General features: G+C 41.4%; 1 protein-coding gene across 2 annotated transcripts; it reads left to right on the top strand.

Moving 5' to 3' along the window:
- The first annotated feature begins 237 nt into the window (after positions 1–237).
- On the top strand, positions 238–15285 carry SPO11 (SPO11 initiator of meiotic double stranded breaks). 2 transcript variants are annotated; one of them, XM_049776360.1, is made up of 13 exons: positions 238–374; positions 3110–3223; positions 4570–4658; positions 5245–5311; positions 5526–5634; positions 6345–6431; positions 7268–7304; positions 7567–7676; positions 8806–8905; positions 9204–9241; positions 10507–10583; positions 13468–13579; positions 15166–15285. In XM_049776360.1, the coding sequence occupies exons 1-13, from the start codon at positions 238–240 to the stop codon at positions 15283–15285; spliced, it is 1197 nt and encodes a 398-aa protein (XP_049632317.1). The 2 variants fall into 2 exon arrangements, with proteins under 2 accessions (XP_049632317.1, XP_049632318.1); XM_049776361.1 differs by lacking the exon at positions 3110–3223.
- The last annotated feature ends 2886 nt before the right edge of the window (positions 15286–18171 follow it).

The following is an 18171-nucleotide window of genomic DNA, read 5'->3' as shown; positions in this document are numbered from 1 at the left end:
TGCAGAGAAGCCATGGTCAGGCCTGGCAGGCGTGCCCTGGACTGGGCATGCGCATGGCTTCTACTGAGCATGTGCATACGACGGAGCATGCGCAGACGCGCCTAGACGTCGCAGGGAGCAAGGCGTCGGACGGAAGCGGAAGCGAGTGCTCAGCCCTAGGGTGCCTTCAACTTCCGCCGTGTGGCTTCTGGTTTCCGGTTTTTTACTTCCGGCTTCCGGCCGCGCTCCATCCCCCTCATGGCCTTCGCGCCCATGGGGCCTGAGGCCTCGTTCTTCGAGGCTTTGGACCGGCACAGGGCGTCCCTCTTGGCCGCCCTGGGGAGGGACAGCGGGCCTGAGGAGGCTGCGGGCAGGAGCAGGGGCCCAGCCTCTAGGTACACAGGCTTCGAAAGAGGGGGCCCTCAGCATCCCCCTCATTCGAACCCCAAAGCTGGGCCACAGCCCCTGCCCGTCTTCTAGAACATTCCCCTTCTAGAATGTGCCAGAAGCTTCCATGATGCTGCTGGGCTGGCTTTTCCTTGACATTCTTTGGTTTTCTTTGGTTTTGATTTTGCACTTAATTCTCTTGACATTTTGTTTCTGTTTTTGTGTTTTGTTTTGTTTTGGTGTCACACCCCTGTGCTCAGAAATCTCTCCTCTTGACATTTTGTTTTTGTTTTCTTGTTTAGTTTTGGGGTCACACCCTATGGTGTTCAGGGGTCCCTCTTGACTCTGCTCAGAAATCGCTCCTCTTGACATTTTGTTTTTGTTTTCTTGTTTAGTTTTGGGCTCATACCCTATGGTGTTCAGGGGTCCCTCTTGATTCTGTGCTCAGAAATCGCTCCTCTTGACATTTTGTCTTTGTTTTCTTGTTTTGTTTTGGGGTCATACCCTATGGTGTTCAGGGGCCCCTCTTGACTCTGTACTCAGAAATCACTCCTCTTGACATTTTGCCTTTGTTTTCTTGTTTTGTTTTGGGGTCATACCTTGTGGTTCCCAGGGGTCACTCCTGACTCTGGGCCCAGAAATTGCTCCTGGCAGGCTCCTTAGACCATATGGGATGCAGGGGGTCGAATCCCAGGTTGGCCCCATGTTGGCTGCATGCAAGGCAATGGCCCTACAGCTGAGCGAGCTATATGGCTCTGGCCCTCAGGACTTCATTTTCTTGACAATCTTTGTTTTTGTTTTTGTTTGATTTTGGACCCCCACCTGGCAGTGCTCAGGGGTTCTTCCTGGCTCTGCACTCAGAAATGACTTCTGGCAGGCTCGAGGGACCACATGAGATGACAGGGATTGAACCCAGGTTCATCCCGGTTGGCTATGTGCAAGGCAAATGCTCTACAACTGTGTTGTCACTCTGGCCCTGGGACTTAAATTTCTTGCCATTTGATTGATTGATTGGGCCATACGCAGCAGCACTCAGGGTTTACTCCTGGCACTGTGCTCAGAAATCACTCCTGGCAGGTTTGGGGGACCATAAGAGATGCCAGGGTTTGAACCCAGGTCGTACCGGGTTGGCCACATGCAAGGCAATGGACTTACTGCTCTGCTATCAGGCCTTTTCTTGACATTTTTAGCAGGACTGAGAATTGAGGGCCACTTTGGTTACCTGTGTTGTTGTTGTTGTTGTTGTTGTTGTTGTTGTTGTTGTTGTTGGGAGTGGGGTGGGACTTGGAACTGAAAACGGTTTGCAAACATTTTTCTTTTTTAAGAGGGAAGGAAATGCTGTCGTGAGTTCTCATTCAGTAAGTGGTGATCAAACACGAACAAGGGAGGCAACACACTGGAAGTGATTCATCTGCAGATGGGCGGTCTCGGTTTGGAAAGGCAAAAGGAGGCATTTCTCAAATGATTTGTTTAAAATCAATTCAAGCAGGTGCTGATAAAATCGATGACAGAGGGTCTCCAGCCTTCCCAGCTCAGAGATAACAACAGAAAAATGCCTTCACGTCCCGGACTGCCTTTGCCTTCACCGGCTCAAACGCTGCCCCTTGTTTGGCTTCCTCCATCTGCTCCTCTGGTTTTATCAGCAGAGATTTTTCAGCCTAAACAAATTAAAGTCTTATTTTTAATCCCAAGCCAACTGCCAAAACAACAAAACAAAACCAAAGAAAAACCCCACACAAGCAGACATTTATTTTGTTTTTTTACAGGAGGGTTTTAGCCGGGGAAAGACAGGGAAGTTTGATTAACTTGCATTTTATGAAACGTTAAATTTCAGATGTAAATGGGTCTGATTATATCTTAGAGTTGGTGACAACACTATTTTAACTGCCGCAGGAAGAAATGAGGTGTTGGAGTGAATTTTTTATCTTCTATCGGAGGAGATTGACTGTTTTGAAATGTATTTGCTAATCCACGAGTTTTCCATGAAATCTCTGACGTTTCTGTGGAAATCACACTACTTTTTGCCTCTTTTCTAAAATTAATTTGATTTCCCTTCCTAGCAGATTGCTAATAGTATTTATAACAGAACAACATCTTTTTTTAAGCTGATGGCTTGTGAAATTAAAAGTCAGCTGACCAAAAAAATGGGCAAAGTCTTAATATTTTGCTCTAAAGTGGTGTTAAGGGTTGCCAAGTCTTTTCATGGTACTGATTAAAGTTTTTTTCTTTTTGTATCACGAAAATTCAAAAGGGTTGAGATCAGTTCGGGTAATGCACTACAAGAAATATTTCTTTTGAAATGTTTTTTTTTTTTTTCACTGTATTTTTGGATAAGAAATCCAAGCCAGTATTACATCTTTTTAAATTAAAACATTAATAAAAACATCAGTAGTATTTCGATCCAATTCGTTTGTATTTAAAGTTGATTACCACTGGATGATGCATAAAATCAGTGTCTTAAGTTCTCTTTCTAATTATTTCTCTAAGTGGGAGGCCTTTCTTCAGCTGATAGTTGATGAATAAAATTCCAAGAAAATTAAATTTCTTGGAAAGAAACCACTATAAAATAGTTTTTAATGCAGCACGGATGTCAGAATTTAATGGGAACAATCACTGTTGACTAGGGTTACCTGCTGTTAACTAATGAAACAAAAAGTTAAGCTAGTATTAGTCTGAGGAAATGTTACATATTGCAAAGACGTCATTTCTAAATGAAATTGAATCCACGTGTTTGTTATTTCAGTTCTGAGGTTCTTACATCTATAGAAAATATTATCCAGGATATAGTCAAAAGCTTGGCAAGAAGTGAAGCACCTGCATTCATAATAGACAGCAGATCAAGCTGGAACAATATAAAGTGGGCTATTCCTAAGTTTGTTTATATAAGTTTTGGGTTTGGGGCCACACTAGCGGTACCTGGGCTTATTCCTGGCGGGGCTCAGGGGACCACGTGGGATATGAGAATTGAAACTAGTCGTGCAAGGCAAGTGCTCTACCTTCTGAGCTATCACTCTGGCCCCAACTCTTTATTTATTTTTAAGTTTATTTTCAGGTTTCATAATGCCATTGCTTGAATAGATTTCAGTGGGTCAGAGTTCATCCTTTTTATTGTCTTGATCCTGCCAAAAATGTATGGAAGGAATATTACAAAATAAAAGCCATAGAGTCAGATTCTATAAACGAGAGCTAGCTATGAAAGGAGGAAAAAAAAACAAACAAAAAAAAACTAAGGAATTTTTCTAAATGGAGCTCCAAAAGAGGTTGAAATCCATCAAATCTTGCAGGCCAGCCAAAACGTGTGTCAGGCTTTTAATCTGCTTTGGAAGGTGGAATGTGACCTGGAATTTTCATTTGTACTGTCCAAGAAAGCCACTTGCTCAGGAAACTCCAACCATTTCCCTACTGAGACCAACATGAATGTGGCCTGAGCATAGAGCAATTTCAAAAACTCTTCTGTCATCTTTCCCCCTGTGGTCAGGTGTCTAAGCTGGCAACACACCCAACAACATCAAAGGCCTCAAATGCACTCTAGCCTTTATTTTTAATTTTGCTTTTTCAAATCAGCCTGTCAGAACTTCCCATTAAATAATGAAAATGAAAGACTAGTTCTCAGCCAGATTACAGAACCAGAGCAAAGGTTCCTGTGAGGCACCTCACTTAGTCACTTAGAATCAGTATGATGGATATCAATGGTAAACTTTTGTATCAGGTTGCAGAGTTGGATTTCATGAAGCCTTAAGAGATGACGCAGTGTCTTTGCCTGGTGCCGTCTGCCACCTTTAGGACAGGCTTGGCAGTTCAATTTAGTGATCCAATATACGTTACTTAAACAGAACTCTGGAGGTACATCCAAAATAAAATATTTTGAAACACTAAATTGAGTAATTATTCAAAGAAAAATATAAATAACAAACTACCATAAACTTTTAAAAATATTTGAAAAATATTTGACACTTCCCAGGAAAAAATGCACAGTATTTTTGCACAGATACACACAACTAAAGGCATATACTTCCTTTATTTTAAACACTATTTTATTGTGCCTCTCTATGGCACAGAGTTAATTCTGATTACTAGAATTAGCTATGCTTATAAACAAGATATCCCACAACTTCGGTTTAAATAGGACATTATGTGTATGCCATTTGGTGGTCAGAGGTTGATTATTTTTCTTTTATTCTTTTGTTTTAAACAAAATGATAGGTTTGAAGATTCTGTGGGTCTTCAGATGGTATCTCAGTGTACCATGAGAAAAATCAGAAGTGATTCAACAAGATCAGTTAAAAAGTTTGGTAAATTACCTTTCTTAGCTTTTCATGTTAAAATGATTTGTTACTTTCTTGGTTACTGTTGTTCCTGGTCAAAAAAACTCATTCTAAGGCTGGAGCTATAGTATAGGAGGGAGAGCATTTCCTTGTAAGAAGCCGACCTGAGTTCTATCCCCAAGATCCCACATGGACCCCAAGCACTGCCAGGCGTAATTCCTGAATACAGAGCCAGGGGTAAGCCCTGAGCACTTCCAGGAGTAGTTCAAAACCAAAGACAAACAAAAAGGACTAGTTCTTTAATAAACCACCAAAAAGTAAATTCTGTAAGTTTACTTAAAGTGAATTTATAGAATTTTATGTCACTACTTTGGCAGTACGTTATCATTTGGAAATCAATTTTCAAGGAACATAAATCAGTTAAAAGGACCATGTCAACCTTGCTCTTCTTAGTACAATAAAATTGATCAGACTCAAGTTAATTACTGTTCTGTATGTTATTATAGATTTGATAATTTTTATCATAAAATAGAGGCCAGATCCTTGATAGGGATATATTTTTAATTAGGAATAGAAATGATGAGTTTAACTTGATTTCATTCTTATTTTACAGCTCTAATTCTTAAAATATTGTCTATGATTTATAAATTGGTACAGAGCAACACTTATGTAACCAAAAGGTAATTTCCTCTTTAAAACATCACAGAATATTGGCTTGGATAAACTTTCATGATATGTTTTGAAAAGTTAAATAGAGTAAATTATGTATAATAAATTACTCTGTATGTTGCATTTCATCCAGTTGAATTTTTCCCAAATGATAGTATAATAATTCTCGTCCTGTGCAGAGAGATTATGGTTAATTAAATGTGTATTTTTTTAAAATTTTCATAGAGATATATATTATACAGATTGCCAACTCTTTGGTAATCAAACTGTTGTGGACAATATTATCGATGACATCTCCTGCATGTTGAAAATGCCAAGGAGGAGTCTACATATAGTAAGTACAAAATGAAACGTTTAACTTTAGAATAAAATGCATAATTAGAAGATGAAGAAGACGCCTTTTCCTTCTGATATGCTTGATCTTACTTTTTTCATGAATTTTTGGATTGTTTTGTTTTGTTTTGGGGTCACATCCAGTGGTATCGAGAGGCTCGGGAGTTGTCATCGTGGTGCTCTGGGAACCATATACAGTGCCAAGAATGGGACCTTGACATATCTCTTTAACCTACTTCATGAATTTCAAAGATTTTCAAAATTGGAATTCCAAAATACATTTTATTTTATTTTCATTTCAATTCTAATTTCATTTCTTCATTTCTTAAATTCTTATCTGATTTTTTGTTTGTTTGTTTGTTTTTTGAGTCACACCCAGTGATGCTCGGGGTTATTCCTGGTTATGCGCTCAGAAATTGCTCCTGGCTTGGGGGACCATATGGACGGACCCAGGTCCATCCTGGGTCAGCCACGTGCAAGGCAAACGCCCTCCCGCTGTGCTATCACCCCGACCTCTCTAATCTGAACTTTTAAAAGTGCATATGTGGGATCCTAAGGCTAGTTCCATGGAGAAGTTTCTTGCCTTGTATATGTCTGATCCAGGTCTGATCCCTGAGCACAGAGCTAGGAAGTAGCCTTGACTACCACTGGTATGCTTCTTCCCTCCCCCAAATCATGAAAAGTTTTCCAATCTGCTTATTATCTTTTCAGTTATCTACTTCAAAAGGTTTAATTGCTGGCAATTTGAGGTATATGGAGCAAGATGGCACCAGAGTGAATTGTACCTGTGGAGAAAACGTAAGCTGTCTCAGTTTTCACTTTCTTGACTCCTTTGGAAATGAATTTACCTCCTACTTCCTTGTATATAGATTAAGATTTTAAACTAAAACTGAAGGATGAATAGATAACCTGATTTACAGGGTTCTATATTACAGAGCTTCAAAATAGGCCCAAGACCAAGTGGCATCATAAAAGAAACACTGTGGGAATGGGAGGGGGTGGAAGAGCAAATGTCTGGTGCAGTCTCAGGACCCTGGGTTTGATCCCTGGTTTTATGACAGCAAAAACAAAACCCAAAATCCAGTTGACTTCAGGTAGCGTGAAGCTTGATTCTTTTATTTATCAAGGGTATTTTATAAATTTCCTACCATTTTCAGTGAAATGAGTGCTTCAGTCTATGCTATTTGCTAGATTGTGAGATGTAGAAAGCCCGCAGCAACAAACTAGCACAAAATTTAGAAAGGGCCAACTTACCAATTTGAAAAGGACAAAGGGAACAGATATGATACTGGCCTCCAGAAGGTCTTCCTTCTTGCTTTCAGGGAATTCTCATCTGCTGGCAAGTAGTTTGGGGTCATGCATCTCTCTTCTTTCTGAGAAAATGTTTCCTGCTGGTTTTCTTCTTCATATACACATATGTGAAATATATTCAGATACACATATACGAAGCTTATATGTATATATTATTGCACATTTTATAGATTATTAGTACATATTATATATTAGCTTAATAATATATACTTTATAACTGAAGAATACAATTCTGGAAACCAAGAGAAAAATGAAAATATAAAGTCATTGGGACAAAGGTAAAAATGCTATCCTTAATAAAGTCTTTTTTTTTTTTAACTTAGGCTATTGCTGTGCCCTCTAATATTCAAGGGATTCAGAGTATCCTTTTAGAGGAGAAGACTACATACATTTCTAGAGAGTTCATTCACTCATGACTCTAATAAGTCAAGTTTCACTGAGTAAACCAGCAAATGTGGTCCAGAAGGGCCAAGATGGACACACCATGGTCTGTTCTTCAGGACTTGTAAAAGTGCTCACTGCCTCATAGGAAAGACAGACCTACAGACGCACAGAGATGCTTTTCAGTTACTGGTGAAACTGAAATAGTCTTGTTTCTGTTTATTAGCCTTAACTTCTTCAGATTTAGTCACAGATGCAAAATTTCTATTAATTGTAGAGAAAGATGCAACATTTCAGCGACTTCTAGATGACTGCTTTTGCCACAAAATGTCTCCCTGCATCATGGTTACGGTATCTCACCTTTAATACAGTCCAAGACTAACATAATTCACTGCATTTACTGTTTTATGCATTCTATGATCACTAGGAAGAATCCTTTGGAGTTATAGAGCAAAAATATCCAAGAAGTTCATTTAGACATTTATTTTATTTTATTTTATTTTATTTTTGGTTTTTGGGCCACACCAGGCGGTGCTCAGGGGTTACTCCTGGCTATCTGCCCAGAAATAGCTCCTGGCAGGCACGGAGGACCATATGAGACACCGGGATTCGAACCAACCACGTTAGGTCCTGGATCGGCTGCTTGCAAGGCAAACACTGCTGTGCTCTCTCCGGCCCCTCATTTAGACATTTCTGAGTCTGATTAAAATTCCAAGTTTCAATAGTGAGTGTAGCTCTGGTGGGGAGTTGAGCAAAAGGTGCTCCTCCTTTTCTACACTGGTTTATCAAGTGAGTAAGTTAATTAATTTAGTCAAAAGGAGCCTACATATTTCGTGTCACATAAATGTTGGAGGTATAGCTGATCTAGAACCATAAGGCTTCAGAGAGCAGAGAGCTCAAGTGGTCCCAGGGGCCCTCGTGATGCCATGCTGAAGTCTCAGAAGCATCAGGTGCAGGAGGATCAGGAGTCAGGGAGCCTGTCAGGAGCTGTAGGTGGTCATGTTGGTGTCAGGGTCAAAAGGGAAGGATTGTTAGAGGAGAATACTGAGAAAAAGAAGCCTTTTTTCAGGGTTACTCCAGTAGCCTGGAGAAGCCTGGGGTCAGAGTGAGTCAAAATGACAGACACGCTCTCACAGTTGAAAGGAATCTCTTATTTCTTAGCCAGTGGGTCCCCAGAATATTCCAAAGGAGATCACAGGGGAAGTATTTTCTTCCAAACTTTTGGTGAAATAAGGATATCATGTCAATAGCTTCACTCTTTTTTTTGGGGGGGGGTCACACCTGGCAGTGCTCAGGGGTTCCTCCTGGTTCTACGCTCAGAAATCGTTCCTGGCAGACTCGGGGACCATATGGGATGCCGGGATTCGAACCACCGCCCTTTTGCATGCAAGGCAAACGTCTTACCTCCATGCTATCTCTCTGGCCCCTCAATAGCTTCATTCTACTGGACTATCGCACTTCATTTCTATCTCGTTTTTAGGGGAAGGGAGTGCCTGACCTGAACACGAGACTTTTTGTCAGGAAGTTATGGGAGACGTTCCACATTCCCATGTTCACCCTTGTCGATGCCGACCCTCATGGTAAGTAACCATACTTGGTTCTTTGAAGCAAGTCACAATTAAACGGTATTTGTAATCATGTGTTTTTTTACTCAGACCACATTTATAAAATATTTTAAAACAAGAATCCTTTGATTGACTGCTAGTGAATTTGAAGTCATTTATATTGCTCTTTTGCCATATTAAGTGGAACCATACATTTTTATTGTAACATTAGTCTATAAATACAACTGAAAATATGAGATATAAATTTGAGAGCACAAATGATGAAGCCTTTATAACATATAAGACTACATTTTCGCAAATTTTCTTCTATCAGGCATAGAAATAATGTGTATTTACAAGTATGGATCTATGGTGAGTACAGAAAAGTAGTTTCCTGTTTCACAGTTGAAATATTTCCTGTTCAGGTATGTGGATTTTGCACTGACTTTGAAGCAGGGGCCTCGGAATTGACCAGGGGAGCTGGCCTCAAGCCAGTCTCTTCCAATGGCTGTGATTTGGCTTCTAGCATGACCATTGTCACCACAGATGCAGTGAGGGAGTAGCTGTAGGCAAGAGGCACAGTTATCCTCTACTTTAATGACCTACCAAAGAAACAGGGATCCTTCTGCGCTACTGGTGTTGTCTATCAATGTATATGATCCAAAAGTGATATACTGTTGCAAGTCAGCCCCTGAAGAGGTTGACTGATGGAGGGATGGAGGATGAGGTCTTTCCCCTTCAGCTCAGAGCACGCGTCTGCTACCCTGTCCAACCGACAGTTCTGAGGTGAAACGGAGGGTAAACAGCTCGCAGACAGTCAGGCTTGTGGAAATATTAGCTTTATTTGGTGAACAAGACTGAAGTCCAAAGCCTCAGCATCAGTTCCAGCCAACCACCCCTCGCCTTCCACAGACCCTTGCTTTTATCCCCCAGAATCAGGTACCACCCAATGGTGGGATCAGATACCACCCAATGGTGGAAACAGAATCAGGTACCACCCTAGGGTGGGGGCAGAATGGCAGGTCACACCCTAGGGTAGGGCAAATCACCGATCAGGGTAGGGTCAGTAACATAATAATCCCATGGAAATGTTTACATACACAACAATATACAGCTTACAATTCTGACTTGGCCAATTTCCTTTTCTCCCATCATAAGGAAGAATGGAATCAATTGTCAATGCTAGAGTCTGCACTACAAAGGGTTCTCCAAGTGTGGTCTGGCACAAGCATGGTCAGCCTCCCATGGGGACTCTGTAGAAATGCAGGTCTCCATTTGCGTCACAACCCTACCTTTGGAGTCTTCTGGGGTGGGACCCATAAAGTGCTGTTGTGTGTGTGCCTGAACGATTTTAGCATATGGGAGGAATGGTAGAGCAAGGCGCCTAATCTCAGTAAAGGATTCGTTTGTAGTTTGACTTGATGGCAAAGCAAGAGGCATAAATAACTGAGTGGTCTTAAACCCTCAGTGAAGTCCAATTGATGAAATTGAAGTTCCAAGTGATTTTCACTTTGTGGGGCTCTGGGAATATGAACTCAAAGATGTCTTTCTTAAAAAGTTACAAATTTGGCTGCCAAACAAGTATTCTAGCTCTCTACAGCTTAGACTCATGTAACGTTTTCTGCTTTTTATTTTAGTCGATGTCCTTTGAAGCCCACAATCTCACAGTTCCAGCCATTAGATGGCTTGGTCTTCTGCCTTCTGATATTCAAAGGTTAGTTGGTTTAGATCTAGGACATCGAAAACAGATGATGACACTGCAGTAGGCAACACTATGTTTAAAAAGTTGTTACAAGAAAACACAACCGTCTTTGGAGGGGCCACACAGTGACTGATTGATGCTCAGAGGTTACTTCTGGCTCCATGCTTAGGGATCATGCTGGGAATTTCTTGGGGGACTATATGGATGCTGGGGATCAACATCCACGTTGGCCTTGTGCAAGATGAGTACCTTATCCATTCACTGTACTACCTTTCTGGCCTGAGAACACAAGCGTTCTAAGGCTTTCAAATTTATACTGTTCACGTTGACTTAAAAAGAGCCATTAACATATTTAACAGATGAATTTGGTTAATTAAACTTCGGGCTAGCAAGAGAACTTTGACTGTTTTGTTTTGTTTTGGTGCCGAAACGAACTTTGACTTATGGTAAAACGTTGTGTAATTTTTCAAGATTTACAATGTATTTGACATTAAACTGAATTAAATGGTAATAATTGACAGAATCATTTGCCATATGACTCACTTTTTATCATTTATTTAAACATTTAATTTTATAAAAATTTTTATTTTAAGATTAAAGTTTTGGAACTTAAATTTTGGCAAGTTTAATATGTATGTACATTACAGAAAATATTGAAACTAGGGGCCAGAGAGATAGCATGGAGGTAGAGTGTTTGCCTTGCATGCAGAAGGATACAGCAGGACAGTGGTTCAAATCCCAGCATCCCATATGGTCCCCCAAGCCTGCCAGGAGCGATTTCTGACCATAGAGCCAGGAGGAACCCCTGAGCACTGCTGGGTGTGACCCAAAAACCAAAAAAAAAAAAAAAAAAAAAAAAAAAAGTATGGAAACTAGGTGTAAATCACATACACATAAAATCACATAAAAAGAACACATAATGTGTTTTACTCTCGTCAATTATTTTTATGCATAACTAATTTTTATGAAATCATTGTGAAATAGTTAAAAAGTTGTTGATAGTAAGTTTCAGCCATACAATGTTCTGACACTCCTCCCTTCACCAGTGTTCATTTTCCACCACTATTGTTCCCAGTTTCCCTACCCACTATACTGTCTCTCCAGCCCCTAAATTTAAGAGATAATGAACTTAAACATGTTTATGGAATTTCTTTGGTACCAGATTCTTGCTTCTCAAATAGAGTAAGAACAGATTTCAGATAATTACCAACTGTGTCTTAGGAAATGAGAGTGCAAGAGAGACATCTATTTTTTTTTAAATACTTTTGTTCTAGTGAATTCAAGCTATATTCACTTTTGTGTCTGTGTCACTATCACAACATATTGTCTTTCTGAATATCATTCCTAACATAAATTCCATGCGAGATTAGAAATTACTAAAGTGGAGAAGTTGTGGGGAACTCTAGTTACCTCACACATTCCCACAAAGTCCTTCTAAATATTTGTGCAGTCAAAACTTTACCAGTGTGGGAGCTATACAAACATGGTTTTCAGGGAAATTCTCTAGGTCTCCATTTTGTTCAGGTTGTCACCTATCCAGGAACTTGCAACCGGCAAATGATCATAATTATAGTGTCACGAAAAAGACTCTGAAACCAGAGATCTCCAGGGAAATCCAGGATTTCTAAAATGTAGCCCACACCAGAAAACCTAGACCTCTCAGGCTCTACTTTAAAAACACTTATCAAGGTAAAATTACATTCCAATTTTTCAAGTTGGAAACGAAAACTTGTATGCATGCGTACAGGCATGTGTGCCAAAGGAAAAGATGACTGAGGACCCAGATAGTACAATAAATAGGGAGTTAAAATTGCATGGGGGTGGGCCCGGAGAGATAGCACAGCGGCGTTTGCCTTGCAAGCAGCCGATCCAGGACCTAAGGTGGTTGGTTCGAATTTCGGTGTCCCACATGGTCCCCCATGCCTGCCAGGAGCTATTTCTGAGCAGACAGCCAGGAGTAACCCCTGAGCACCGCCGGTGTGACCCAAAAACCAAAAAAAAAAAAAAACAAAAACATTGCATGGGGGTGACTCGGGTTTGATAGCAGGCACCCTACTTGGTGCCCCTGAGCCTACCAGCATTGACCTTTGAACACAGAGATTAAGCACCACTTTGTATAGCCCCAAAGCCTAAAAGCTCTAGAAAAACTCCCATTTTCCCGGAAATTCTTAGTGAATTACCCAGAATCAAAGCTTTGCAGCCCATGTTCTCAGCACGCTCACCAGCCCACAGCTCTCTTTGCTGAGTAGAGAATATTTCTGCCTGCTACAGCTGCTGTTGGCAGCCTGTTTCCGTGGGTATGGCACAAAGGAAAGCAACTCAAAACCAACCTCTACTGTGAACTTGGAAACTTGCTGGTTTAGGACATAACTTCTGAGACTTTCCCCCTTTTTGGCTGAGAAATGCTAGACACATGTTGGATTCACAAAGCAGCTGATTTTGAACTTTTGGTTATCATGTAAAAAAAAAATCTTTAACTGTTGCCAACTTTTTCTTGATAATGCCCCACATGCAGTTATCATCTAGGGCGGCAACCCATAGTTCAAGAAGCAAGGGTCTAGGGTCTGAGTACAATGCCTTGAAGGTGACTGACCTGGCACGTCATACTATATTTAGAGCCTCACCAGGAGTGATCCTTGAACACAGAACCAAGAGGAAGCCTTGTATGCAGCTGGATGTGGCTCCCAAACAAAACAAATAAACAAAAAAGCAAGACTCTAGCATAGGCCAGACACATTCTATCCCTACCCTAATTCTGGATTTAAAAAACAGATCATAACTTTCTCATCTTTTTTTTATGAATTTATTGAAAAAGTATGATAAGTACAAGTGAAATTTTTGTGCTCATCAGTTCTAGAAACATTGCTTTTACTAATTTTGCACATCTATTTTGTAGGTTAAATATATCCAAAGAGACTTTGATTCCACTGACCAAACAGGACCAAATGAAACTCGACAGCCTCCTGAAGAGACCTTATGTGAACTGCCAGCCTTTTTGGAGACAAGAGGTATGTTTCTTTCTTTTTGGGGGGGATTGGTCACACCTGGGGTGATCAGAGATTACTCCTGGCTCTGCATTCAGGGATCACTCCTGGCAAGGCTTAGGGAACCATAAGGGATGCCAGGGATAAAATCTGGGTATGCCACCTTACTCATTTTACTCTCACTCTGATTCCAAGAAGTATGTTTCTCTTTAAAATTCAGTGTTCATTTTTTTTATTTAAAGAAAATGCATCCCTTAGTTGACATAATTGATCATTTGTTTCCAATAAGTGAAAACAAAGTTATTGAAAATAAAAGAAAAAAGAAAACAGAAGAAAAAAGTTCAGTAGCAAGCACCTTTGTGAAAATTAATGTATCTCCAATAAAGTCATTAATACAATGGCAGAAAGTGTAGTAAACTCTTGTTGTTAGCTGTGTTCCTATAAGGATGACAGTGTCAGACAAATGAACTTGTCCAGAAATTAAAAGCACTATTCCTGATGCTATGACTTTTAGGGGCATGTACTCAGCTGCCAGAACTCCTGGAAGAAGGAAGACGTGTGTGTGTGTGTGTGTGTGTGTGTGTGTGTGTGTGTGTGTGTGTGTGTGTGTAAGGAAGACGGGTGTGTGTGTGTGTGTGTGTGTGTGTGTCTGTCTGTCTGTCTGTCTGTCTGTCTGTCTGCAAGTGCTTGAAAAAGCCCTGGTGATATCAGCCCCAAACTGGCGTACCTAAAGTGTGGTCAGATAGGTGTCCCTGAAAGGAATCGTAGAGGGCCAGTGTTAAGGCAGGTCCATCATAGTAACTGTGATTGTGGGTGATGGAGGCAGCAGGCACTGGGTTTGGCAGGATGGGGGCGTGGCCCTCCCTCTGCTCCTGAAAGGGCCAGCTTTCTGCTGTGTGGGCTGTTGTACAGCTCAGTTTACATCTCATTCGAGAAAAGAGTGAGTCTATGCATCTGGCTCACTTTGAACATGACAGAGTTCATTTTTTATTGCATTTAGCTTAAATGGTGCCTATTCACATAGGATACTGAAAAGAACTTCCTTAAATGTTAAATAACAGCATATGATGTGGGTGTTGTTTGGCAGTAAGTGGTTATCGAAACATCAAATTATGAATACTAACAGAAGGATTAAACAGACAATTGTCTGTTTTCAAGCAATAGCAGCTATATATGTGTATATATATATGTATATCTATATCTATATATATATCTCCATTGCTCAGGCTGTATCATAGTTTCAGGGAAGAAGGGAAGAAATGCCAGAGACCCCATCCTCATTATTGAAATTTTTGATATTAGAAGTCAGAAAGATGGTACAGCAGGCAGGACATTTACCTTGCTCACTGCTGACCTGAGTTTGATCTCGGGTGCCCTGGGTTCTGACAGGCACAATCTGAGTACAGTACAAGGAGTAAGCCTGGAGCACCTCCAGGTGGGCCCCCATCCACAAATTATCCTGATATTTTAGCTTTAGCAGTTCTAAAATATTCTGTCTGACCCCCAAATCACGGTTTTGAGGAAACAACAAATTCTGATATACTAGTTTGTTGAGTTGATGCAACTGGAACAAAGAACTCTGATGTGACTTTATTTCTCTTTCTTGACAGATGGAAATAATGGCAGAGAGTAAAATGAAGGCGGAAATTCAAGCCTTGACATCGCTATCATCAGATTATCTTTCCAGAGTATACTTACCTAATAAATTGAAATATGGAGGATGGCTATGAAAATACATAAGCACTACCTGAGATTAAAGGCGACTTTTTGTTATTTTTTTGTCTTCAGTAGTGAATACTGCTGGGGAAAGAATATGTCATTCTTAATATTTTAGAGTTAAATTAGCTTATTATTTTTTAATTAAAGCCATGCTGTATTCTACTTTTCTTTAGAGGCTTTCTTTTATATTCTTTTATATTCTTTATGAAAATTATAACTATCCAGTGCTTTCGAATAAATCATGAAAGAATATGTTACTTTTAAGTTTTATTTGGAATCAACAGATATGTAATAAAAATGTAAAAAATATTTTATTTTCTACATGGTAATCATTTAGGCTATGAATTATCTTATAAAAATAAAAGTAAGGGTTGGAAAGAGAGTCCAGTGGGTAGAGTTGCCCCTGACACTTGTATGGTCTCCTGAGCCCCACCAGGAGTGATCCCCTAAGCAATAGTCAGGAGTAAGCCCTGAGCACCACTGGATGTGGCCTAGAACCAAATAATAATTAAAAAGTTAATTTTTTCCTACCTATAATTTCCTTTCCCTTCACAGAGGAGGATCATTTTTTTCATTTGTGGAATTAGTAACGATTGTGATTAAATGTCTGAATTGGGGCCAGAGAGATGGCACAGTGGTGGGGCATTTGCCTTGCATGCAGCCAACCTGGGAGGGCCCCAGTTCGATTCCTGGTATCCCATATGGTTCCCTAATGTGCCTGGGGCAGTTTCTGAGTGCAGAGCCAGGAGCAGAGTGAAGAGCCTGACTTTCACCACTGAGTGTGGCCCAAAAAGCAATCAATTAATAAATAAAGTTTAAAAAAAAAAAAAAAAGAAACAGTGCTTGGGGCAGACTCACCACTCCTGAATATTTTTGGGCCGAAGTGGTGGCGCAAGTGGTAGGGCATTTGCCTTGCACACAGCTAACCTAAGATGGACCACGGTTTGATCCCCCCCGGCGTCCCATATGGCCCCCCCCCCCCCGTGCCTACCAGGAGCAATTTCTGAGCAGAGAGCTAAGAGTAACACCTGAGTGTCACTGGGTGTGCCCCTAAACCAAAAAAAAAAAAGTCTAAATTAATATAAAGCCTTTCATGCTTTACTTTGTTCATTAATAGTGCTATTTATTTGAAAAAAAGTTTCCAAGGTTGTATTAGTTATAGACCAAATTTAAGTCAGTAACTTCTTCCCTAATCTGGGTTTATAGACCAAGAACTTTTTTTTTTTGTCCGACCTAGGTTAGTGCATACAAGGCAAGTACCTCTACTGCTTGTGCCACTGCTCTGGCCCTAGACCAAGAGCTTTTAAAAGATATATTAGAACCTGAGATTATAATAAATTGTATTTTTTCCCTTAAAGTGTTTCATATATTACCCTCCTAAAATAAAACTGTGGAATATTCCCAGGTCTCTGTGAAAATTTACCTGTCATAATCAATAATTGCTAAGTGATCTAAGAACTCACGATTTCATGGGGGGGGGGAGTCATGATATCCCGCTCTACAAAATAGCTTTGAAAAAAAATCAGGCTTTCCATATGACATCCTATTTGATGGAGAAACCTGTTTCGAGGTGCAGAGAAAAAAGTCTTGCTTCACAAGGTAAGCCAACGGCACAGAATGCCCACCTGGTTTCTGAGGAACATTTGATTCTGTTCTCTAGGATGCTGCTGCTTTGCTGGGGAAATCTCCAAGGAAAAGCAAGTCGAAGACGCCCTCTGCTGCAGAGACTGTTGACAGCTGGAGCAACGAAAGGCCTGATGTCCAATTCCTTGGGAAAGAAACATTTTCAGGTCTCTGCTTTTTTTTTCTTTTTTCTTTTTTAAGGAATGTGTGAAAGAGGTTTTTTGGGGAGCCATAGGGCCCTGTGGGAGACTTTGGCAAACCAGTCCACAGCCTCAAGTTTTGGACACCCCGCAGCCCCCCCAGCCAGATCGAACCCATCATCTATGAAAAAGCAAGAGAGAGGTTTTAATTCCAAAATGAAAGAGAGACCCCCAAATGTCCAACAGCCTAAAATAATGATAACGGGTTGCTAACGGTACTTCTCCAACCTTTGACTGCAGGGACCTCTAAGTTTGGGAGCTTAGAGCCATCCATCACCCCAGAGTCACAGGATTTGGAAACTGAGGCCCAGGACTCGAGGGGCCCAGTGGCAGCGTCCCATCGGCTTCTGGAACTGGAAACTTACTCCAGCAAGCGGAGACAGCTGAGCATCTTCTTCCCGCCACTGGGCGGCCAATCCGTGCGGCCCGGCAGCGGTCGCCAAGGCAACGGGCTAGGCAGGACCAGTTGGTTTCCAACTTACCATCACGAACTACGGGCACGGCGGAAACTTCCGCTCGGCGTCAGCGGCGCTTCTGCGCATGTACAAACGATATCGTGTCTCTCGAGAGGAGGAGCCTCCGGTCGCTAGGCAACGCCCCACGAACCATCCACTTTCCACCGGTACGAACTGGCACGAGCACTTCCGCTCCGCGTCGGCGGCGCTTGTGCGCATGTGCGAGAGGCAACATTTCGCGGGAAGAGGAGCCTCCAGTTGCTAGGCAACGCCCCACGGGACATCCCATCCGCTTTCCAGTACTACAAACTGGCACGACCACTTCCGCTCGGCGTCCTCGGCAGTTGTGCGCATGTGCGTGTCACGAGAAGTCTCGCGAGAGGAAGAACCTCTGGTCTCTAGGCAACGCCGTCACGGGCATCCCATTCCATCCCCATCCATCCGCTTTCCACCACTACGAACTGGCATGAGCACTTTTGCTCGGCGTCAGCGGTAGTTGTGCGCATGTGCGAGCGCTAAGATCTCGCGAGAGGAGGAGCCTCGTTTTTTTTATTTTTAGTCTCTTTTGAACGGTCCCAACGTCTCTTCCGGCCTTCCGGGAGGGCGGGACTTCCGGGAG

Source organism: Suncus etruscus, chromosome 7 (genome assembly GCF_024139225.1).
Source record: "Suncus etruscus isolate mSunEtr1 chromosome 7, mSunEtr1.pri.cur, whole genome shotgun sequence".
Classification (NCBI taxonomy): domain Eukaryota; kingdom Metazoa; phylum Chordata; class Mammalia; order Eulipotyphla; family Soricidae; genus Suncus; species Suncus etruscus.
Note: the sequence above shows the minus strand (reverse complement) of the source record. Positions and strands in the feature narration are given on the sequence as shown.

Bases quoted from the DNA above. Each gene is read 5' to 3' on its own strand.
- SPO11 (XM_049776360.1), top strand. From the start codon at position 238: ATGGCCTTCGCGCCCATGGGGCCTGAGGCCTCGTTCTTCGAGGCTTTG. The intron at 4,659-5,244 runs GTAAATTACCTT...CTTATTTTACAG, and splicing joins AAGATCAGTTAAAAAGTTTG to CTCTAATTCTTAAAATATTG. The intron at 8,906-9,203 runs GTAAGTAACCAT...TTCTTCTATCAG, and splicing joins TGTCGATGCCGACCCTCATG to GCATAGAAATAATGTGTATT.